The 17566-nt window shown below is 33.3% G+C and overlaps 1 protein-coding gene across 1 annotated transcript in view; it reads right to left on the reverse strand.

Moving 5' to 3' along the window:
- Positions 1–17083, reverse strand: part of kcp (kielin cysteine rich BMP regulator) — a 90228-nt gene extending 73145 nt beyond the window's left edge. The window contains exons 1-5 of the mRNA XM_056477804.1: positions 16675–17083; positions 9246–9790; positions 6739–6811; positions 5024–5220; positions 247–412 (exon numbers count right to left, since the gene is read on the reverse strand). Of these exons, the coding sequence (XP_056333779.1) occupies positions 247–412; positions 5024–5220; positions 6739–6811; positions 9246–9790; positions 16675–16780 (1087 nt within the window). The 5' untranslated portion in view covers positions 16781–17083. The remainder of the gene's footprint in view (positions 1–246; positions 413–5023; positions 5221–6738; positions 6812–9245; positions 9791–16674) is intronic.
- Between the last annotated feature and the right edge of the window lie 483 nt (positions 17084–17566).

The following is a 17566-nucleotide window of genomic DNA, read 5'->3' on the forward strand; positions in this document are numbered from 1 at the left end:
CCTATAGAGCATGTTTTAGACTGTGGGGGGAAACCGGATCACCTGGAGGAAACCTATGCCAACACAATGAGAACATGCAAACTCCACACAGAAATGCCAACTGACTACTGAGCCATTGTGCCACCTTTTTAGCAATTTTAAGTTTTGCAGTTTTTACAATCAGAATCAAGCATTCAACAGACCAGTTTAATGAGAAATGAATACTTGATTTCTTAGTGTTCATGTAATGGATGTTAGTTTACTCACCACTTGAGCGGTTACACTGAACTCTTCCATAGGAGCAGGAACAGACGGTGCGGATGTCAGGAGACCAATGATGGCCTTCGTCCACCTGACGGCCTTCCCAAACACACTTACGCTTCGTACACTCACACGTCTCCAAAAACTCAACCCTCGCCTGCAGCTCTGTGTTCTGCATACACAAAAAACGATATCAGAATAATCTGGATAACAACACTTGGTTGTATCCTTGTGGGGATAGTTCACTCAATAATGAAAATGTACTAATTTACTCATCATTTTCACAACTCTAGGTGGTTATATACTTTTATGATTTTAACACAAAAGAGGATATTTTGAAGAACGTGGAAAATCAGTTGTCACTGACATCCATAGTAGGAAAAAATACTATGAACATTAATGGCTTTCCAAATATTTACTCTTGTGTTAGAAGAAAGAAAGAAAGAAAGAAAGAAAAGAAGGAAGAAAGAAAGAAAGAAAGAAAGAAAAGAAGGAAGAAAGAAAGAAAGAAAGAAAGAAAGAGAGAAAAGAAGGAAGAAAGAAAGAAAGAGAGAAAAGAAGGAAGGAAGAAAGAAAGAAAGAAAAGAAGGAAGAAACAAAGAAAGAAAGAAAGAGAGAAAAGAAAGAAAGAAAGAAAGAGAGAAAAGAAAGAAAGAAAGAAAGAGAGAGAGAAAGAAAGAAAGAAAGAAAGAAAGAAAGAGAGAAAAGAAAGAAAGAAAGAGAGAAAAGAAGGAAGAAAGAAAGAAAGAAAGAAAGAAAGAAAGAAAGAAAGAGAGAAAAGAAGGAAGAAAGAAAGAAAGAAAGAAAAGAAGGAAGAAACAAAGAAAGAAAGAAAGAAAGAGAGAAAAGAAAGAAAGAAAGAAAGAAAGAAAGAGAGAGAGAGAGAAAAGAAAGAAAGAAAGAAAGAAAGAAAGAAAGAAAGAAAGAGAGAAAGAAAGAAAGAAAGAAAGAAAGAAAGAGAGAAAAGAAAGAAAGAAAGAAAGAAAGAAAGAAAGAGAGAAAAGAAAGAAAGAAAGAAAAAGAGAAAATAAAGAAAGAAAGAGAGAAAAGAAGGAAGAAAGAAAGAAAGAAAGAAAGAAAGAAAGAAAGACAGAGAGAAAAGAAGGAACAAACAAAGAAAGAAAGAAAGAGAGAAAAGAAAGAAAGAAAGAAAGAAAGAAAGAAAAGAGGAAGAAAGAAAGAAAGAAAGAAAGAAAGAAAGAAAGAAAGAAAAGAAGGAAGAAAGAAAGAAAGAAAGAAAGAAAAGAAGGAAGAAAGAAAGAAAGAAAGAAAAGAAGGAAGAAAGAAAGAAAGAAAGAAAGAAAAGAAGGAAGAAAGAAAGAAAGAAAGAAAGAAAGAGAGAAAAGAAGGAAGAAAGAAAGAAAGAGAGAAAAGAAGGAAGGAAGAAAGAAAGAAAGAAAAGAAGGAAGAAACAAAGAAAGAAAGAAAGAGAGAAAAGAAAGAAAGAAAGAAAGAGAGAAAAGAAAGAAAGAAAGAAAGAGAGAGAGAAAGAAAGAAAGAAAGAAAGAAAGAAAGAGAGAAAAGAAAGAAAGAAAGAGAGAAAAGAAGGAAGAAAGAAAGAAAGAAAGAAAGAAAGAAAGAAAGAAAGAGAGAAAAGAAGGAAGAAAGAAAGAAAGAAAGAAAAGAAGGAAGAAACAAAGAAAGAAAGAAAGAAAGAGAGAAAAGAAAGAAAGAAAGAAAGAAAGAAAGAGAGAGAGAGAGAAAAGAAAGAAAGAAAGAAAGAAAGAAAGAGAGAAAGAAAGAAAGAAAGAAAGAAAGAAAGAAAGAAAGAGAGAAAAGAAAGAAAGAAAGAAAGAAAGAAAGAAAGAGAGAAAAGAAAGAAAGAAAGAAAAAGAGAAAATAAAGAAAGAAAGAGAGAAAAGAAGGAAGAAAGAAAGAAAGAAAGAAAGAAAGAAAGAAAGACAGAGAGAAAAGAAGGAACAAACAAAGAAAGAAAGAAAGAGAGAAAAGAAAGAAAGAAAGAAAGAAAGAAAGAAAAGAAGGAAGAAAGAAAGAAAGAAAGAAAGAAAGAAAGAAAAGAAGGAAGAAAGAAAGAAAGAAAGAAAGAGAGAAAAGAAAGAAAGAAAGAGAGAAAAGAAGGAAGAAAGAAAGAAAGAAAGAAAGAGAGAAAAGAAGGAAGAAAGAAAGAAAGAGAGAAAAGAAAGAAAGAAAGAAAGAAAGAAAGAAAGAAAGAAAGAAAGAAAGAAAGAAAGAAAGAAAGAAAGAAAGAAAGAAGAAAGAAAGAAAGAAAGAAAGAAAGAGAGAAAAGAAAGAAAGAAAGAAAGAGAGAGAGAAAGAAAGAAAGAAAGAAAGAAAGAGAGAAAAGAAAGAAAGAAAGAGAGAAAAGAAGGAAGAAAGAAAGAAAGAAAGAAAGAAAGAAAGAAAGAAAGAAAGAAAGAAAGAGAGAAAAGAAGGAAGAAAGAAAGAAAGAAAGAAAAGAAGGAAGAAACAAAGAAAGAAAGAAAGAAAGAAAGAAAGAAAGAAAGAAAGAAAAGAAAGAAAGAAAGAAAGAAAGAAAGAGAGAAAAGAAAGAAAGAAAGAAAGAAAGAAAGAAAGAGAGAGAGAAAGAAAGAAAGAAAGAAAGAAAGAAAGAAAGAAAGAAAGAAGAAAGAAAGAAAGAAAGAAAGAAAGAAAGAAAGAGAGAAAAGAAAGAAAGAAAGAAAGAAAGAAAGAAAGAAAGAAAGAAAGAAAGAAAGAAAGAAAGAGAGAAAAGAAAGAAAGAAAGAAAGAAAGAGAGAAAAGAAAGAAAGAAAGAAAAGAAAGAGAGAAAAGAAAGAAAGAAAGAGAGAAAAGAAGGAAGAAAGAAAGAAAGAAAGAAAGAAAGAAAGAAAGACAGAGAGAAAAGAAGGAAGAAACAAAGAAAGAAAGAAAGAGAGAAAAGAAAGAAAGAAAGAAAGAAAGAAAGAAAGAAAGAAAGAAAGAAAGAAAGAAAAGAAGAAAGAAAGAAAGAAAGAAAGAAAGAAAGAAAGAAAGAAAGAAAGAAAGAAAGAAAGAAAGAAAGAAAAGAAGGAAGAAAGAAAGAAAGAAAGAAAGAAAGAAAGAAAGAAAGAAAAGAAAGAAAGAAAGAAAGAAAGAAAGAAAGAAAGAAAGAAAGAAAGAAAAGAAGGAAGAAAGAAAGAAAGAAAGAAAGAAAGAAAGAAAGAAAGAGAGAAAAGAAGGAAGAAAGAAAGAGAGAAAAGAAAGAAAGAAAGAAAGAAAGAAAAGAAGGAAGAAAGAAAGAAAGAAAGAAAGAAAGAAAGAAAGAAAGAAAGAAAGAAAGAAAGAAAGAAGGAAAGAAAGAAATCTATTTGTTACCCTTACAAAAAAGTGCCATGATAAAATGATGGTATCTGAAGTAATTTGATTTAATATTATTTTTGTTGTTGTACTATTATCTTTATTTTATTTAATAATTTATATACCATTTAATATTCATATATAATAAAACATTTTATATATAAATATAAACATATATAAAAAATGTATATAAATTAGGGCGTCATGGTGGCGCAGTGGGCAGCATTATCGCCTCACAGCAAGAAGGTTGCTGGTTCGAGCCTTGGCTGCGTCAGTTGGCATTTCTGTATAGAGTTTGTATGTTCTCCCTGTGTTGGCGTAGGTTTCCTTCGGGTGCTCCGGTTTCCCCCACAGTCCAAAGACAAGTACTATAGGTGAAATGGGTAAGCTAAATTGTCCGAGGTGTATGTGTGTGAATGAGAGTGTATGGGTGTGTCACAGTGATGGGTTGCGGCGGGATGTGTAAAACATGCTGGATAAGTTGGCGGTTCATACCACTGTGGTGACCCCGTTTAATTAAAGGACTAAGCTGAAAAGAAAATGAATAAATGGTATATAAATTACTTTTCCAAGGCAACATGACATATACACATACATATTACACTTTTATTTGCATTTCTTACTTACTTTTATTAGACTAGTTAAAAGAATGGAACTTAAAGTTTATATTTACTTTAATATTAATTATAATATTTTATTTTTATTTATAAAATAAAAATTCATTAGTTTTATTTATTTCATTCATTCATTCATTTTCCATCGGCTTAGTCCCTTTATTTATGAGGGGTCGCCACAGCGGATTGAACCGCCAACTTATCTAGCATATGTTTTACACAGCGAATGCCATTCCAGCTGCAACCCAGTACTGGAAAACACTCATACACACTCATTCACACACATACACTACTGCCAATTTAGTTCATCCAATTCACCTATAGCGTATGTCTTTGGACTGTGGAGGAAACCGGAGCACCAGGAGGAAACCCACCCCAACAGGGGGAGAACATGCAAACTCCACACAGAAATGCCAACAGACCCAGCTGGGACTGGAACCAGCAACCTTCTTGCTGTGAGGTAACAGTGCTAACCACTGAGCCACCATGCCGCTTATCTTGGTTTAATGCATATTAAATCTAGTGTAGCTTCATTTAAAGCACTAACCAAGGAAGCACCACCTGAAGGCAGAAAATGAATTAGCATTTTTATTCAGCATGTCTGCTGTTTTAATTTTGTGCAGATACATTTTTATGTTTATAAAAATAATTTGTTTTAAAAAAAGTGTTTTATTTCCAAATAATTTCTTCTTCAAATTTTTCAACTTTCCCTTCACAATTTCATGCTTAATACAGCGTGACACTTTATTTACTTTGTTATTTATTTGTAGTTTACTTGCAATTTCTGTGTGAAAATGATCTTAAATTAAATAAATTTGTCAACACTAATTTGTTTTGCAGTGTGGTTGTGATACAGGTTAAAAATAACAATCACAGTACCAGAATGCTTATTTTGCAGTGTGTCCTCCATGTACCTGTCTCTTCAGCATCTCCAGCATGGTCATGATGCCGTGCAGGTTTCTCTCCAGATCTCCAAACCGCACGTCAGACTCACTGGGGCCGGTTGTGCTCAAAATGCCATCTCCACGACCCGCCTCATCACGCATCATAGAAAGGTCTGGGACTGCAGGTACAGCGGGATGGGTCGGTTGGATGGTGTCCAGAAGAGAGTCTGTATTACAAACACATACAGTTGAAGTCAAAACTATTCTCCCTGCTATGATTATTTCCCAAATGATGTTTAACAGAGCGAGAAATTCTTCACAGTTTTTCCTATAATATTTTTTCTTCTGGAGAAAGTCTTATTTGTATTTTTTCGGCTAAAATAAAAGCAGTTTTTAATTTTTGTAAAACCTTTTTTAAGTCAATATTATTAGCCCCCTTAAGCAATATTGTTTTGTCGATTGTTTACAGAACAAACCATCATTATATAATGACTTGCCTAATGACCCAAACTTACCTAGTCAACCTAGTTAAGCCTTTAAACTGCACATTAAGCTGAAATTTTAAGTAAGTGGGGTGCCTTGAGCTGATCTGACAAATGCATTTTTTCAATTGTCTGTGTGAAGTGAATCCTTTATTCAGCCTCTCCAGGATTTTGTAGGAAATTTTTCTCATTTTTGTGGCCTGTTTTTTTCTTAAAACCTTGTATAAAGGAAACACTAAGACAATAATCAAAATAATTAAATAAATATATAAATAAGTAAATAATAAAATAAAATAATATATAACAAAATAAAATAAAATAAAATAAAATAAAATAAAATAAAATAAAATAAAATAAAATAAAATAAAATAAAATAAAATAAATTAAATACAAAAACATTTGGCAAAGAATCCCTAATACTGAATGTTCTGGTTATGGTTTTTTATAAATGTTGTATAAAACAAAACAAAACAAAACAAAACAAACAAAACAAAACAAAACAAACAAAACAAAACAAAACAAAACAAAACAAACAAACAAAACAAAACAAAACAAAACAAAACAAAACAAAACAAAACAGAAAAACATTTGGCAAAGAATCCCTAACACTGAATGTTCTGTTTTTTCTTAAAATAAAATAAAATAAAATAAAATAAAATAAAATAAAATAAAATAAAATAAAATAAAATAAAATAAAATAAAATAAAATAAAATAAAATAAAATATAGAAAAACATATGGCAAAGAATCCCTAACACTGAATGTTCTGGTTTTTCTTAAAATGTTGTATAAAACAAAACAAAACAAAACAAAACAAAACAAAACAAAACAAAACAAAACAAAACAAAACAAAACAAAACAAAACAAAACAAAACAAAACAAAACAAAACAAAACAAAACAAAACAAAACAAAACAGAAAAACATTTGGCAAAGAATCCCTAATACTGAATGTTCTGGTTTTTCTTAAAATGTTGTATAAAACAAAACAAAATTAAATTAAATTAATTAAATTAAAAGATAAAAAATAAAATAAATAAAATAAATAAAATAAATAAAATAAATAAAATAAATAAATAAAATAAATAAAATAGAATAAATAATACAATTCGCAAATCATTTGCCAAAGAATCCCTAATAATAAATACCAAAAATGATGAAAAACACTAGCTAACTTTAACAACAAAAACGTTCTAACCCTCTGAGATTTTTGCAGTTGTATATGCGATTCAGATGTTAAAATGTTTTTTTAGATAGATTTCATGCCTGTAATGTTGTCACAGAACCACGGACGTCTCTCATATGTCTTTGTGGAGAGTTCAGCAATCTGCCAAGCACCCTGAAACAACAAGAAAATACATACAGTCAGTTTGGAGTCATGGAAACGCATTGCAAACTCATGACAGTAACATCGTAAAACACATAAGCAATGTCTCTCTCTCTCACACACACACGCACACATGCACACACGCACGCACGCACGCACACACACAATCACTATAGAAAGCTTTAACTGCAACAAAGCTGCGCAAAACAGGTATTGCACAAAGTTATTGCACAGCTACTGTAGCATTAACCATAATTGAATTTTAATATATAATTTGTAATATTTGGGGATTAGTGCCCCTGCTGGTGGAACAGAAAGGGTCAGAAAATTCAGGAAAAACTGAGAAATGTGAAAAAATGTTTCAGCTCTCACAGATAATGTTTGATGCGGTTATTTTTCCAGCTGGTTTTGATTTTGATCGCTTCTCTAAAATATGTAGCAGTAATTGCTTTACAAATTCATTCTCATAGCAACATGTTTAGAAGAGCCTTAGATGAATATTAAAAACTGATTTCTGAAGAATCGTGTGGCTCTAAAAACCGGTGTAATGATGCTAAAAAAATCAGCTTTGCATCACAGAAATAAATCCCATGTTTGATATATAGACAACTATATAGATACTTTATTTTTGATCAAATAAATACAGACTTGTTGTGCCTAAGAAAATTTTAGCTTAAAAACAGCACACTTCTACAGACAAAAAAGGTGTTTGGATGCAATGTGGTTTTGAATTGATACTTTTTATATTAAAAAGACTCTTATTTTTTATGGTATTATTTTTACCATATGTAATAGTGCTATGCAGGTGTCATCATAACATGTCAGCAAGGTTTTCATTAAAAAAGATAATGTTTTACAGATAATTTGTTATGATACCACACTTTAAAATGGCTAGAAATAGAAAACACACTGTTTTCATGTGCGTCTGCAAATCTGCAAATAGGCTCGCTATTTCTGACCTCTATTTTTCAAAAGTGGGCAGAGCCTTTACAGCTTGTGCCTCAGTTATTCCAGGATCAACAAATAAAACATCTGAATGTGTTTTTAATGTCTTGTTAATTTCAAATATTGTTAAAAGGTTCTCTGAAAAGGTTCAATGATGGAGGTTCTACACCTCCATCATTGAATCAGTCATCTGCACATCAATAACTGTCTGGTTTAGCTCAGCTACTAAATACGACCTCCAAAGACTACGTCGAATAGTTCGGACTGCTGAGCGAATCACTGGTACAACCCTTCCTACTCCCCAAGAACTGTACTTATCCAGAGCGAGCAGAAGGGCTGCCAAAATCACTCTGGACCCCTCACACCCAGCACACTACCTCTTTGAACTTTTACCTTCTGGTCGACGCTACAGAGCACTGCGCACCAGAACAGCCCGACACAGAAACAGTTTCTTCCCTCAGGCAATCCATCTCATGAACACTTGATGATAATAAGTGTGGAACCAACATCACTACTTGCTATACACTTTTATACACATATACACTTATTTAACAACACACTTTACATGCCAATTTGCACATAACAGCTGCACATATAACGTTGTATATAGCAATAAACACGTATACACTTGTCAATCTGTATATTTGCACTCACTACTTCTATTTTTTTTTAATATATTTATTATCTGTTTTTTGTCCCGTCTCTGTAATCCTTTTGCACTGTAGAAGCTCTGTCATGAAAACAAATTCCTCGTATGTGTGAACATACCTGGCAATAAAGCTCTTTCTGATTCTGATTCTGAAACAAAACGGTATAACACACACAAGGCTGTGTTAAAAACCACACAGTTCACATAATGCTGTTTGATTCTGGCTCATAAAGTAAAGGATGTTGAAAGTCTAAAAAAAAAAAAGAGTTTGACTGACACATATTTAAAAAAATTCACCTTTTGGATAACTTCAAAAATTGCTGAATTTTACGTTTACGCAAGTGTCTAAATGTGACCCTGGATGACAAAACCAGCCTTGTGTTGCAAGGGTACATTTTTAACAATTGGCAAAAATTTGTCTTATTGGTCAAAATGATTGATTTTCCTTTTATCCCATAAATAATTAAATATAAAAAATATAAAAATAGTAAAGATCATGTTCCATTAATATATTTTGTAAATGTTGTACCATTAATATCTAAAATATCAATTTGATTGGTAACGTGCCTTGCTAAACAATTTATTTGTTCAAATTTAAAGGTGATTTTCTCAATATTTTTTATTTTTTGCTAGCTCGAATTCTAGATTTTCAAATTCATCTTGCATGTCAGACAAATATCGTCCTGTCCCAACAAGCATACATAAATGGAGAGCTTATTCATTCACATTTCAGTTAATGTACAAATCTTAATATATTCCAAATTTATGGTTTTGTGGTCCAGAAAAAGGAGACTCTTCTTGTTTAAAGACTCAAGCATGTAGGTAATGTACATACATTTAAAATAAACTCACACTAAACTTGCTGGTTTTATTTCCTGCAGCGCTGGAGAACGTGACCTGCAGATCATGTGTAAAATCCAGACTTAGTATCCGTCCTCCTCCTTTCAGCTTGAGCACCACGGCCTCCTGGCAATCCACGAAGAACTGCACCTGCCTGGGCTCCACACCGAGGGCCATCTGCACCCACCCTCCACCCGTAAACGGACTCCTGCCGGGCAGCTTCAACACCTCCGTCTGCAGACCGTCTCCTGACCTGAACCGCATCTGCAGCCAGTCTGACTGCGTATTAGAGACGAGCTCCAGCAGGGGGCGTCTATCATGCTGCTGATTGGAAACTGAAATTAGGGTGACCTCCGAGTTTTTGGTCTGTCGGCCCACCAGATGCAAACCCAGGACGCCCTGTGACGTGCTAAAGAGCTTTTTGGATAAGTCCTGAGGTAATATGAGATGTGTGGATGAACGTAAACGCCAGGCTGGAGTCTCTGGGTCAGATCCTTTGACTTTAGACACGCCATGAGGAGAGCGAGTGATGTTTAGAGCTTCCAGGAGGTTGATTACTAATAAAGGAAATGAATGAAATGAAGAATGACATTAGTGATGTGAAGACATTAACAAGCCACACTGATATAAAAAAAGATTAGTTGGCTCAACAACCATCACTTCAAAAGATACATGGATTAAACTAAAAATGTGACTACTGTTGAAGTCAAAATTATTCCCCCTCCTGTGCTTATTGCCCAAATATTTCCCAAATTCTGCTTAATAGAGCTAGGAATTTTTCCACAGTATTTCCTATAATATTTTTTCTTCTTAAGAAAGTCTTATTTGTTTTATTTCGGCTAAAATAAAAGCAGTTTTTAATTTTCTTTAAACCATTTTAGGGTCATTATTATTAGCCCCCTGAAGCTATATATATTTTTTTTTTCGAATGTCTACAGAACAAGCCATCATTATACAATGACTTGCCTAATTACCCTAACTTACCTAATTAACTTTGTTAACCTATTTAAGCCTTTAAATGTCACTTTAAGATGAATACTAGTATCTTGAAAAATATCTAGTAAAATATTATGTACTGTCATCATGCCAAATATAAAATAAATCAGTTATTAGAAATAAGTTATTAAAGGTATTGTGTTTAGAAATGTGTTGAAAAAAATCTTCCACTAAGCACAAATTGGGGACTTTTAGCTTAGCTTAGCATAGATTATTGAATCAGATTAGACCATTAGCATCTCGCTCAAAAAAAAAAAGTTTCAATAAATTTCCTATTTAAAGCTCGACTTTTCTGTAGTTACATCGTGTACTAACACCGACTGAAAATGAAAAGTTGCTATTGCCTTGGTGGATATGGCTAAGATTTCAGCTTGATCGCACGAGAAAACATAACTATGTTACGTTTTGCCAATTTAGTGGCTAATACAAGTTCAGTCGTACGAAAATGTATGATTTTTTTTTAAAAGAAGACGTGGCACCAAACCCAACCGTCATTGGTGGATGCACAAATCATACTAAATCGTACGAATGACATTGTACAAATTCATACCAATTATTCACTAAATCAAAAAGTTATGAATTGCCGTGAGATTGTGTTGAAGAATCATACTCACTTTCCGGCTTAATAATCAAGGAATAGTTCTGGCTTGATTTTACACAGCAAAAGTTAATGAGAGACACCTGTGTGTATGTTAGTAAATAAGACTTAAATCGACATAATAGACATAACATTTGAAGCTGCCAGAACTTGGATTTGCTAGGTTAATTGAACTGGTGTTCTGATTTTTTAAAGAAAAAAGTTAACTTGTATAATTAAATATATATATACTTATATTAATTATTATAAGTATATATATATTAGTATATATATAAAGTTTACTTGTTAATTTTACATATAGCTTCATATTACAGTGCACATTTTATCTTCGGTAATCAATCCTTAAAGTAATGTGGTATTTGACACCATGGCTATCCTATATAAAATGTTTCATTAAGTTCTCAATAAGAGCTTCTCTCTCTCTAACATTGCTTTCTGCCTACATTCTATCCTGTTGTAAGGCAAAAATAAAAATAATAATTCTTTTGTATCACTTCAGTTTAATTAAACATCCAGTAACATTGTGAATTTTACAGTTTTAATATTATAGAATATTTCTTTGCTGCAGTTTAGTGTTTTTAAACCAAATTGGTCTGCGTTTGGACAACTAGAGCCTTGTGTAAGTTTGTGTACACGGTTTCAGCACAGTGACACGAAGTGGTGAGGAATTATCAAAAATTGACCTTTTGGTTAAAAAAATTTCAATTAAGGGATTTAAGGGATATATTTTTTTATAGAAATCCCTAATTTCTGATACAATACTTCAAAACAAACATTACAATGACTTTCTTTTTAAAAATCCTGCTCACCCCAAACTTTTGGATTGCAATACATCAAAGTTTTCAACAATAATAAAATTAATAAATGGTTCCTAATGACAGAAGGATTTCTGTACAATCACAACACTCAAAACTTGAGTAAAGATGCTGAAAATTCACCTTCATGTCACATGAATAAATTAGGTTTTATACTATAGTACAATTAAAAGCCATTCTTTTTCAATTGAAACACTATTTCACAATATCCTTCACAGTATATTTAATCAAATATTGAACAGAAATGAATTACAATAAAATTAATCCACTATCATATTAATACAAATTAAAAATAAAAAGCTTTTTGACAAATGAGAATGTAATTATATGTAGGGGGAAAAACCCTCAGAGCAATGATGACGAGTGAGGAAAATACTCTTAATGACTTCCTTTTCCTTGGATCTTTACAGTTTCAAACTGTTCCTCCCTGAGGACAAAGCAGCTCAAAACACACACACACACACGCATGCACAAACACACTCTCTCACAATCTGTATCTCAGGTATTTCTGTATGAAATCAAACAGAATAAGATAACTGATAAGAAACAGGAACTTAAAAGGGCACACAGACACAGAAAGACAAGGATGAAAACAAAGGTTATGTGAAGTATGATGGTCCTTTGAAAATTAAAACACATACACACACACAAACACGCACACAAAACTCAAAACAGCAGTCAAGCGAAATAAACCTGCATGAGGCAGAAAGCAGAAACCGTCAAATAAATAAAGGCAAAAATCATCTCCTCAATCTAAAAATCACAATCAAGAATTCCCTGTGAGGAAAAGCTTGAAGTCAAAATAACATATATAGTAGGGCTGCACAATATATCGTTTCAGCATGGATATCGCAACGTGATCATTCGCAATAGTGTCATCGCAAGTATACGCTATGCTAAGTATGGATTATAATTGATCATTTTGCAAGTGTTTTTTGAGGCCTGTGACTGTGTGAGGGTTCAAAAAGCACTCAGGCATAAGAAAGTGTACCATTTTTAACTTAGAAAAATTAATAACAATTATTTTATTGAATGGTTTATAAAACGAAGACCATGCAGTCGGAAAACTATAAAAATATTTATTTAACTTTCATGTTTTTCTTTATTGAATTTCTCTGTGCTTGTAGATGTTTATTATATTTTATACAACAGTTCTGTCTGGTTCTCGAATCTGATTGGCTGATAGTCAGGCAATATTCTGCAATATCAGAACTCGTACAGCCTCATCCCCCTTGTGTATTACTCCGCCCACATAGAGTGACAGCAGATCAATAAACTCACTACAGTTTGACAAATATTGCAGCTGGACAACATAATGTACTTTTCAGGTTTTTTTTCAGGTGAGAATGAAGTAGTTTAGATTGAAACTACGCATTTTATTTATAAGTATAGTGCTTATTTTAAATATTTAAAATTTCTGAGATACAGCACATCGGCAGACATCAGCCTGTCATTGTCCATCCACAAGAGGATGTTGTCCATCCACAAGATGGCGACAGAGTCCGCATAATAACCCCTTAGAGGCGAAAAGATCCCTGATGATCCCTCGGTTCCAGCTCGCATCTCAGCCTGCCTGTCAGACATTTCACACTGGATGAAAGATCATCATCTTCAGCTTAACCTCGCGAAAACGGAAATGCTTGAAGTTTCTGCCAACCCGACTCTACACCATAACTTTTCAATCAAGATGGATGGGGCAACCATTACTGCATCCAAAATAGTAAAAAGCCTTGGAGTAACGATTGATGACCAACTAAACTTCTCTGACCACATTTCTAGAACTGCTCGCTCTTGCAGATTCGCACTCTATAACATCAGAAAGGTCCGACCCTTCATATCTGAACATGCAGCTCAACTTATTGTTCAAGCTCTTGTTCTCTCCAAACTGGATTATTGCAACTCTCTACTAGCCGGGCTTCCAGCTAATTCTATCAAACCTCTTCAGCTGCTTCAGAATGCAGCAGCATGAGTGGTCTTTGATGAACTGAAAAGAGCACATGTCACTCCGCTACTCACCCCTTTGCACTGGCTGCCAGTTGCTGCTCGCATCAAATTCAAAGCTCTGATGTTTGCTTACAAAGCGACCTCTGGCTTTGCTCCTTATCTGCTCTCACTCCTGCAGATATATGTGCCCTCCAGAAACTTGCGTTCTGTGAATGAACGTCACCTCCTGGTTCCATCCCTAAGAGGGAAGAAATCACTTTCCCGAACTCTCGCATTCAATCTGCCCAGTTGGTGGAATGAACTCCCTAACTACATCAGAACAGCAGAGTCACTTGCTGTCTTCAAGAAACGACTAAAAATTAAACTATTTAGTCTCCACTTTCCTTCCTTATCTGTAACTGCCTCTCTGGCTATACCACTAACTGTACTCTCTCTCTCTCAAAAAAACATTACTAATGCTTTGCTTCTTAGACTTTACACACCTGAAACTTGTCTGACACTTGTTCACTGCTGCTCTTATAGTTGTGTAAATTGCTTCCTTGTCCTCATTTGTAAGTCGCTTTGGATAAAAGCGTCTGCTAAATGACTAAATGTGAATGTAAATGTAAAAGTTCGATGTATTTTCAAACTACAGCTGATCAAATCATTTTAAAACTGGTAAGTGGCTTTTTAAAGCTGTGTCTCATTTCAGAGGCTGCATCCTCTAAAGTATGCATTAAAAGTGTGCTGTGTTATCGTGGCTCGACGAAGGCTGTCTCATTTAAAAAAAAACATTCGAAGGCTCCTTCGAATGCAGCCTCAAAATGCCTTTTTCGTTTCCCAGGTAATGAAAGACACAGCCAATGGCTCCTTTGCGACCTCGAATGTCCCAAGATTCATTGCGCGCTGATAACGCCAGGACGTTTTTAAAAGAAAACTCTGGATTAAATGTATGAATTAGGTTTTATTTTATTTGGATATCTAAACACATGTTAAAAAAACAAAAAGAGCATGACATGTCTTGCTAAAAAATTATTTTATAGTCAGTTTACATGTTTATGTGTACATGCATGGTCTAAGGAAATATATTTCCAGGATCTGTAAACCTTGTTTAGCCCTCAGATCTCTTAAAATAAGTTTTAAAATCACTTTGAAAAAAAGTCAATACAAAATTTATTACTGCTTATTATATAAATGCTTGGTTCCACCTGTGTGGCCTTTAAAGGACTCACCTTTGAAGTTTGCATCCTTCGGAGGATGAAGCCTCTGAAATGAGACACAGCTTAAGTCGATCTCTCTCTTTTTTATGTTGCAGTGCTGTGTTTATACCATAGTAATTGTTGTGTTTTGAGTGTGAGATGGGACTCATACTTGTGTTGGCCACTCTTAAATAACACTGAGTTACTTTTTGGTTGGCCATCTGTTTGTTTCTAATGGGTCAGCTGTTTTCATTACTGCAGACTAGTTCAGTAAAAAGAAAGAAGAAATGCCCGCATGTGTTTAGCATTTTTCCTTCTCGCAAACACAGCAGTGATCTGGAAGTGATTGCGTTGCTTTGGCTTTTTCTGAGTTTATTATTGTGATCTACAGACTGCAACAGAGAAATACTGGGAAATCTCTGTAGACTGATGGCATTTCATGCCGTTCAGCTTTATAATCTAAAAATGTGAGCAAAATCACCTGCTTTGTCATTATTTTAGAACACTAGCTCATTTCACTAGCACATTTCAAACACTAGCTCTAAAATGACATTGGTGAATTAGTAACGGCTTCTGCTGTTCTGACGTCAGCTGCAGATGTGAATGAATGCATACAAAAGGATTTTTAGACTCTCCGTGTTTGATTTTCTTTTTTATATTCACGATTATGCTATCAAACTGTTGTATAAACAGTATAAACACTAGTAGCAGTGTGATATTCCTGAATATAGACACCGTTGGGACGCTAAGGCACTCGGTTTATAAAGGTATACTGTAAAGGCACACCTTCCACCAGTGCCTATATACAGCCATATCGCACTGCTACTCATGTGATACTGCTCATTTAAGCACTCCCTATAGAATCTTCCCAATCAATCTAAAATTAGAGATTCTCTACAAACATTTATCTAACTTATCTATAGAAATTGTATTTATATCGCAATATATAATCGCAAAATAAAAAATATTGCAATGTGTAATTCTTATATAGTGCAGTCCTAATATATAAGGTTAATCTATAAATGTGATAACAATAATTTTTTATTTATCTGTAAACATAGGATTATTTTTATAATTATGCCATTGATAAAAGTTAATCGTATAAAAACTGTAATAAACGTTAAATTAAATTATTATTTTCAAATTTAAGTTTCATTTGTATGCATGGCCATTACAGATGAGTCCTTTTCATGAATAAATAATTATGAAACTTAGATTTTGCTTTATTAATTATTAATAAATAATGAATATGGTTAGTCTGCAATAATCGTAAGAAACTATAACATAAAACACTTTTTAAATATTATTCTTAATCCAAACGTTTAATGTACGGGAAAAAATTGTCTATAATTGACAAAATTACAAATACAAAAGAAATAAAGCATTTTAAAAGCTTTTATATTGCAATAACAATAAAAAAGATGTCCAGGGTTAATCTGTAACAACCATAATTATTTAACCATCTAGAATCAAATATTTGATGGTTGTTTTTTATTCTTTTGCTAACCATAACAGTTACTCTTTAAAAAAAATTATAATAACATTATTAATGATAATAATACTGATAATCATGATCATCATCACCATAATAATAATGATAATAATATCAATAATAATAATAAAAGATGTTTTAAGTTTACAGTACTAGTACTATGGAGACAATTATTTAAACATACCACGTTGTCTCACATATTCTGATAAACTACCTATATAATTATACAAAATTAAAAGCAGATAGACAAACAAACGTATTTACACATAGTCTGTACTGCACCTACACTGCGAACATTAAACACGCACGCACGCACGCACGCACACACACACGCTTTACCGCATCAGTAATAGAAAGCAGCGGCGGCTTATATCAATGAAGTAGCGGCATATGACGTGTTTGATTGACAGCTGCTCACCGGTGTCATCGCCGCGCGGGAAATTCGCGTCCAGATGAGTCTGAACAAACCAAACATTCCAGAGAAAACTCAAGAAGAAGAGAAACTCTCCAACTGAACACTCCATTCTCCACAGCCACAACAGTTCACTTCTGCCTCACAGTCTTCAGGAGGGACGAATCCGCGTTCATTATTCCGAGGTAAACATACTGTAAATGATAAACATACATTAAAAGAGAAAAAAAAAATATAGGCAGCTTCTAAGGGTCTGGTCTGTATGACAGCGACCCTCAGACATGAAACATCTGGACTTGTTTTCGGCTGAAGCTGAGGGGGGTTTTGCTGTTTTCCTGCCGCTTCCAACGAAAACAAGGCAAAGTTTGGTTGCTTTCGCTCGGATATAAATGAAGGTTGGGAGGCTTTTTTTCTCTCCTCCTCCTCTGCGGCCAATGAAGAAAAACTTGTGAACATTTCCGGATTTCCGGCTCCTCGAGTGCCTGAAGCCCTCAAAGCCGCTTCATTAAAATGTTAAAGGTTTCTATGAAATGCTCAAGATATCACGTGTTCAAAGCTGGGTATGAATTATGTAAATATTATTAAAACAATACAAACATATATGTGGCCTATATACAGTCTAGCTGAAGACAAAATGATTAGCCCTCCTGTGAAATAGTTGATTTTTACAAATATTTCCCTATGAGATTTGTTTTATACACATTTTTAAACATAATAGTTTTAATAACTAATTACTTTTGTCTTTGCCATGACATTAGTAAACATTATTTTACTAGTTATTTTGCAAGTTACTATTTAGTTTAAGATTCAATTTAAAAGCTTAACTACACTCTTAAAAATATCTAATATGTAAATAATAATAAAAAAGATAATAAATTATATATATATATATATATAT

This window comes from Danio aesculapii, chromosome 18 (assembly GCF_903798145.1).
Source record: "Danio aesculapii chromosome 18, fDanAes4.1, whole genome shotgun sequence".
Lineage (NCBI taxonomy): Eukaryota > Metazoa > Chordata > Actinopteri > Cypriniformes > Danionidae > Danio > Danio aesculapii.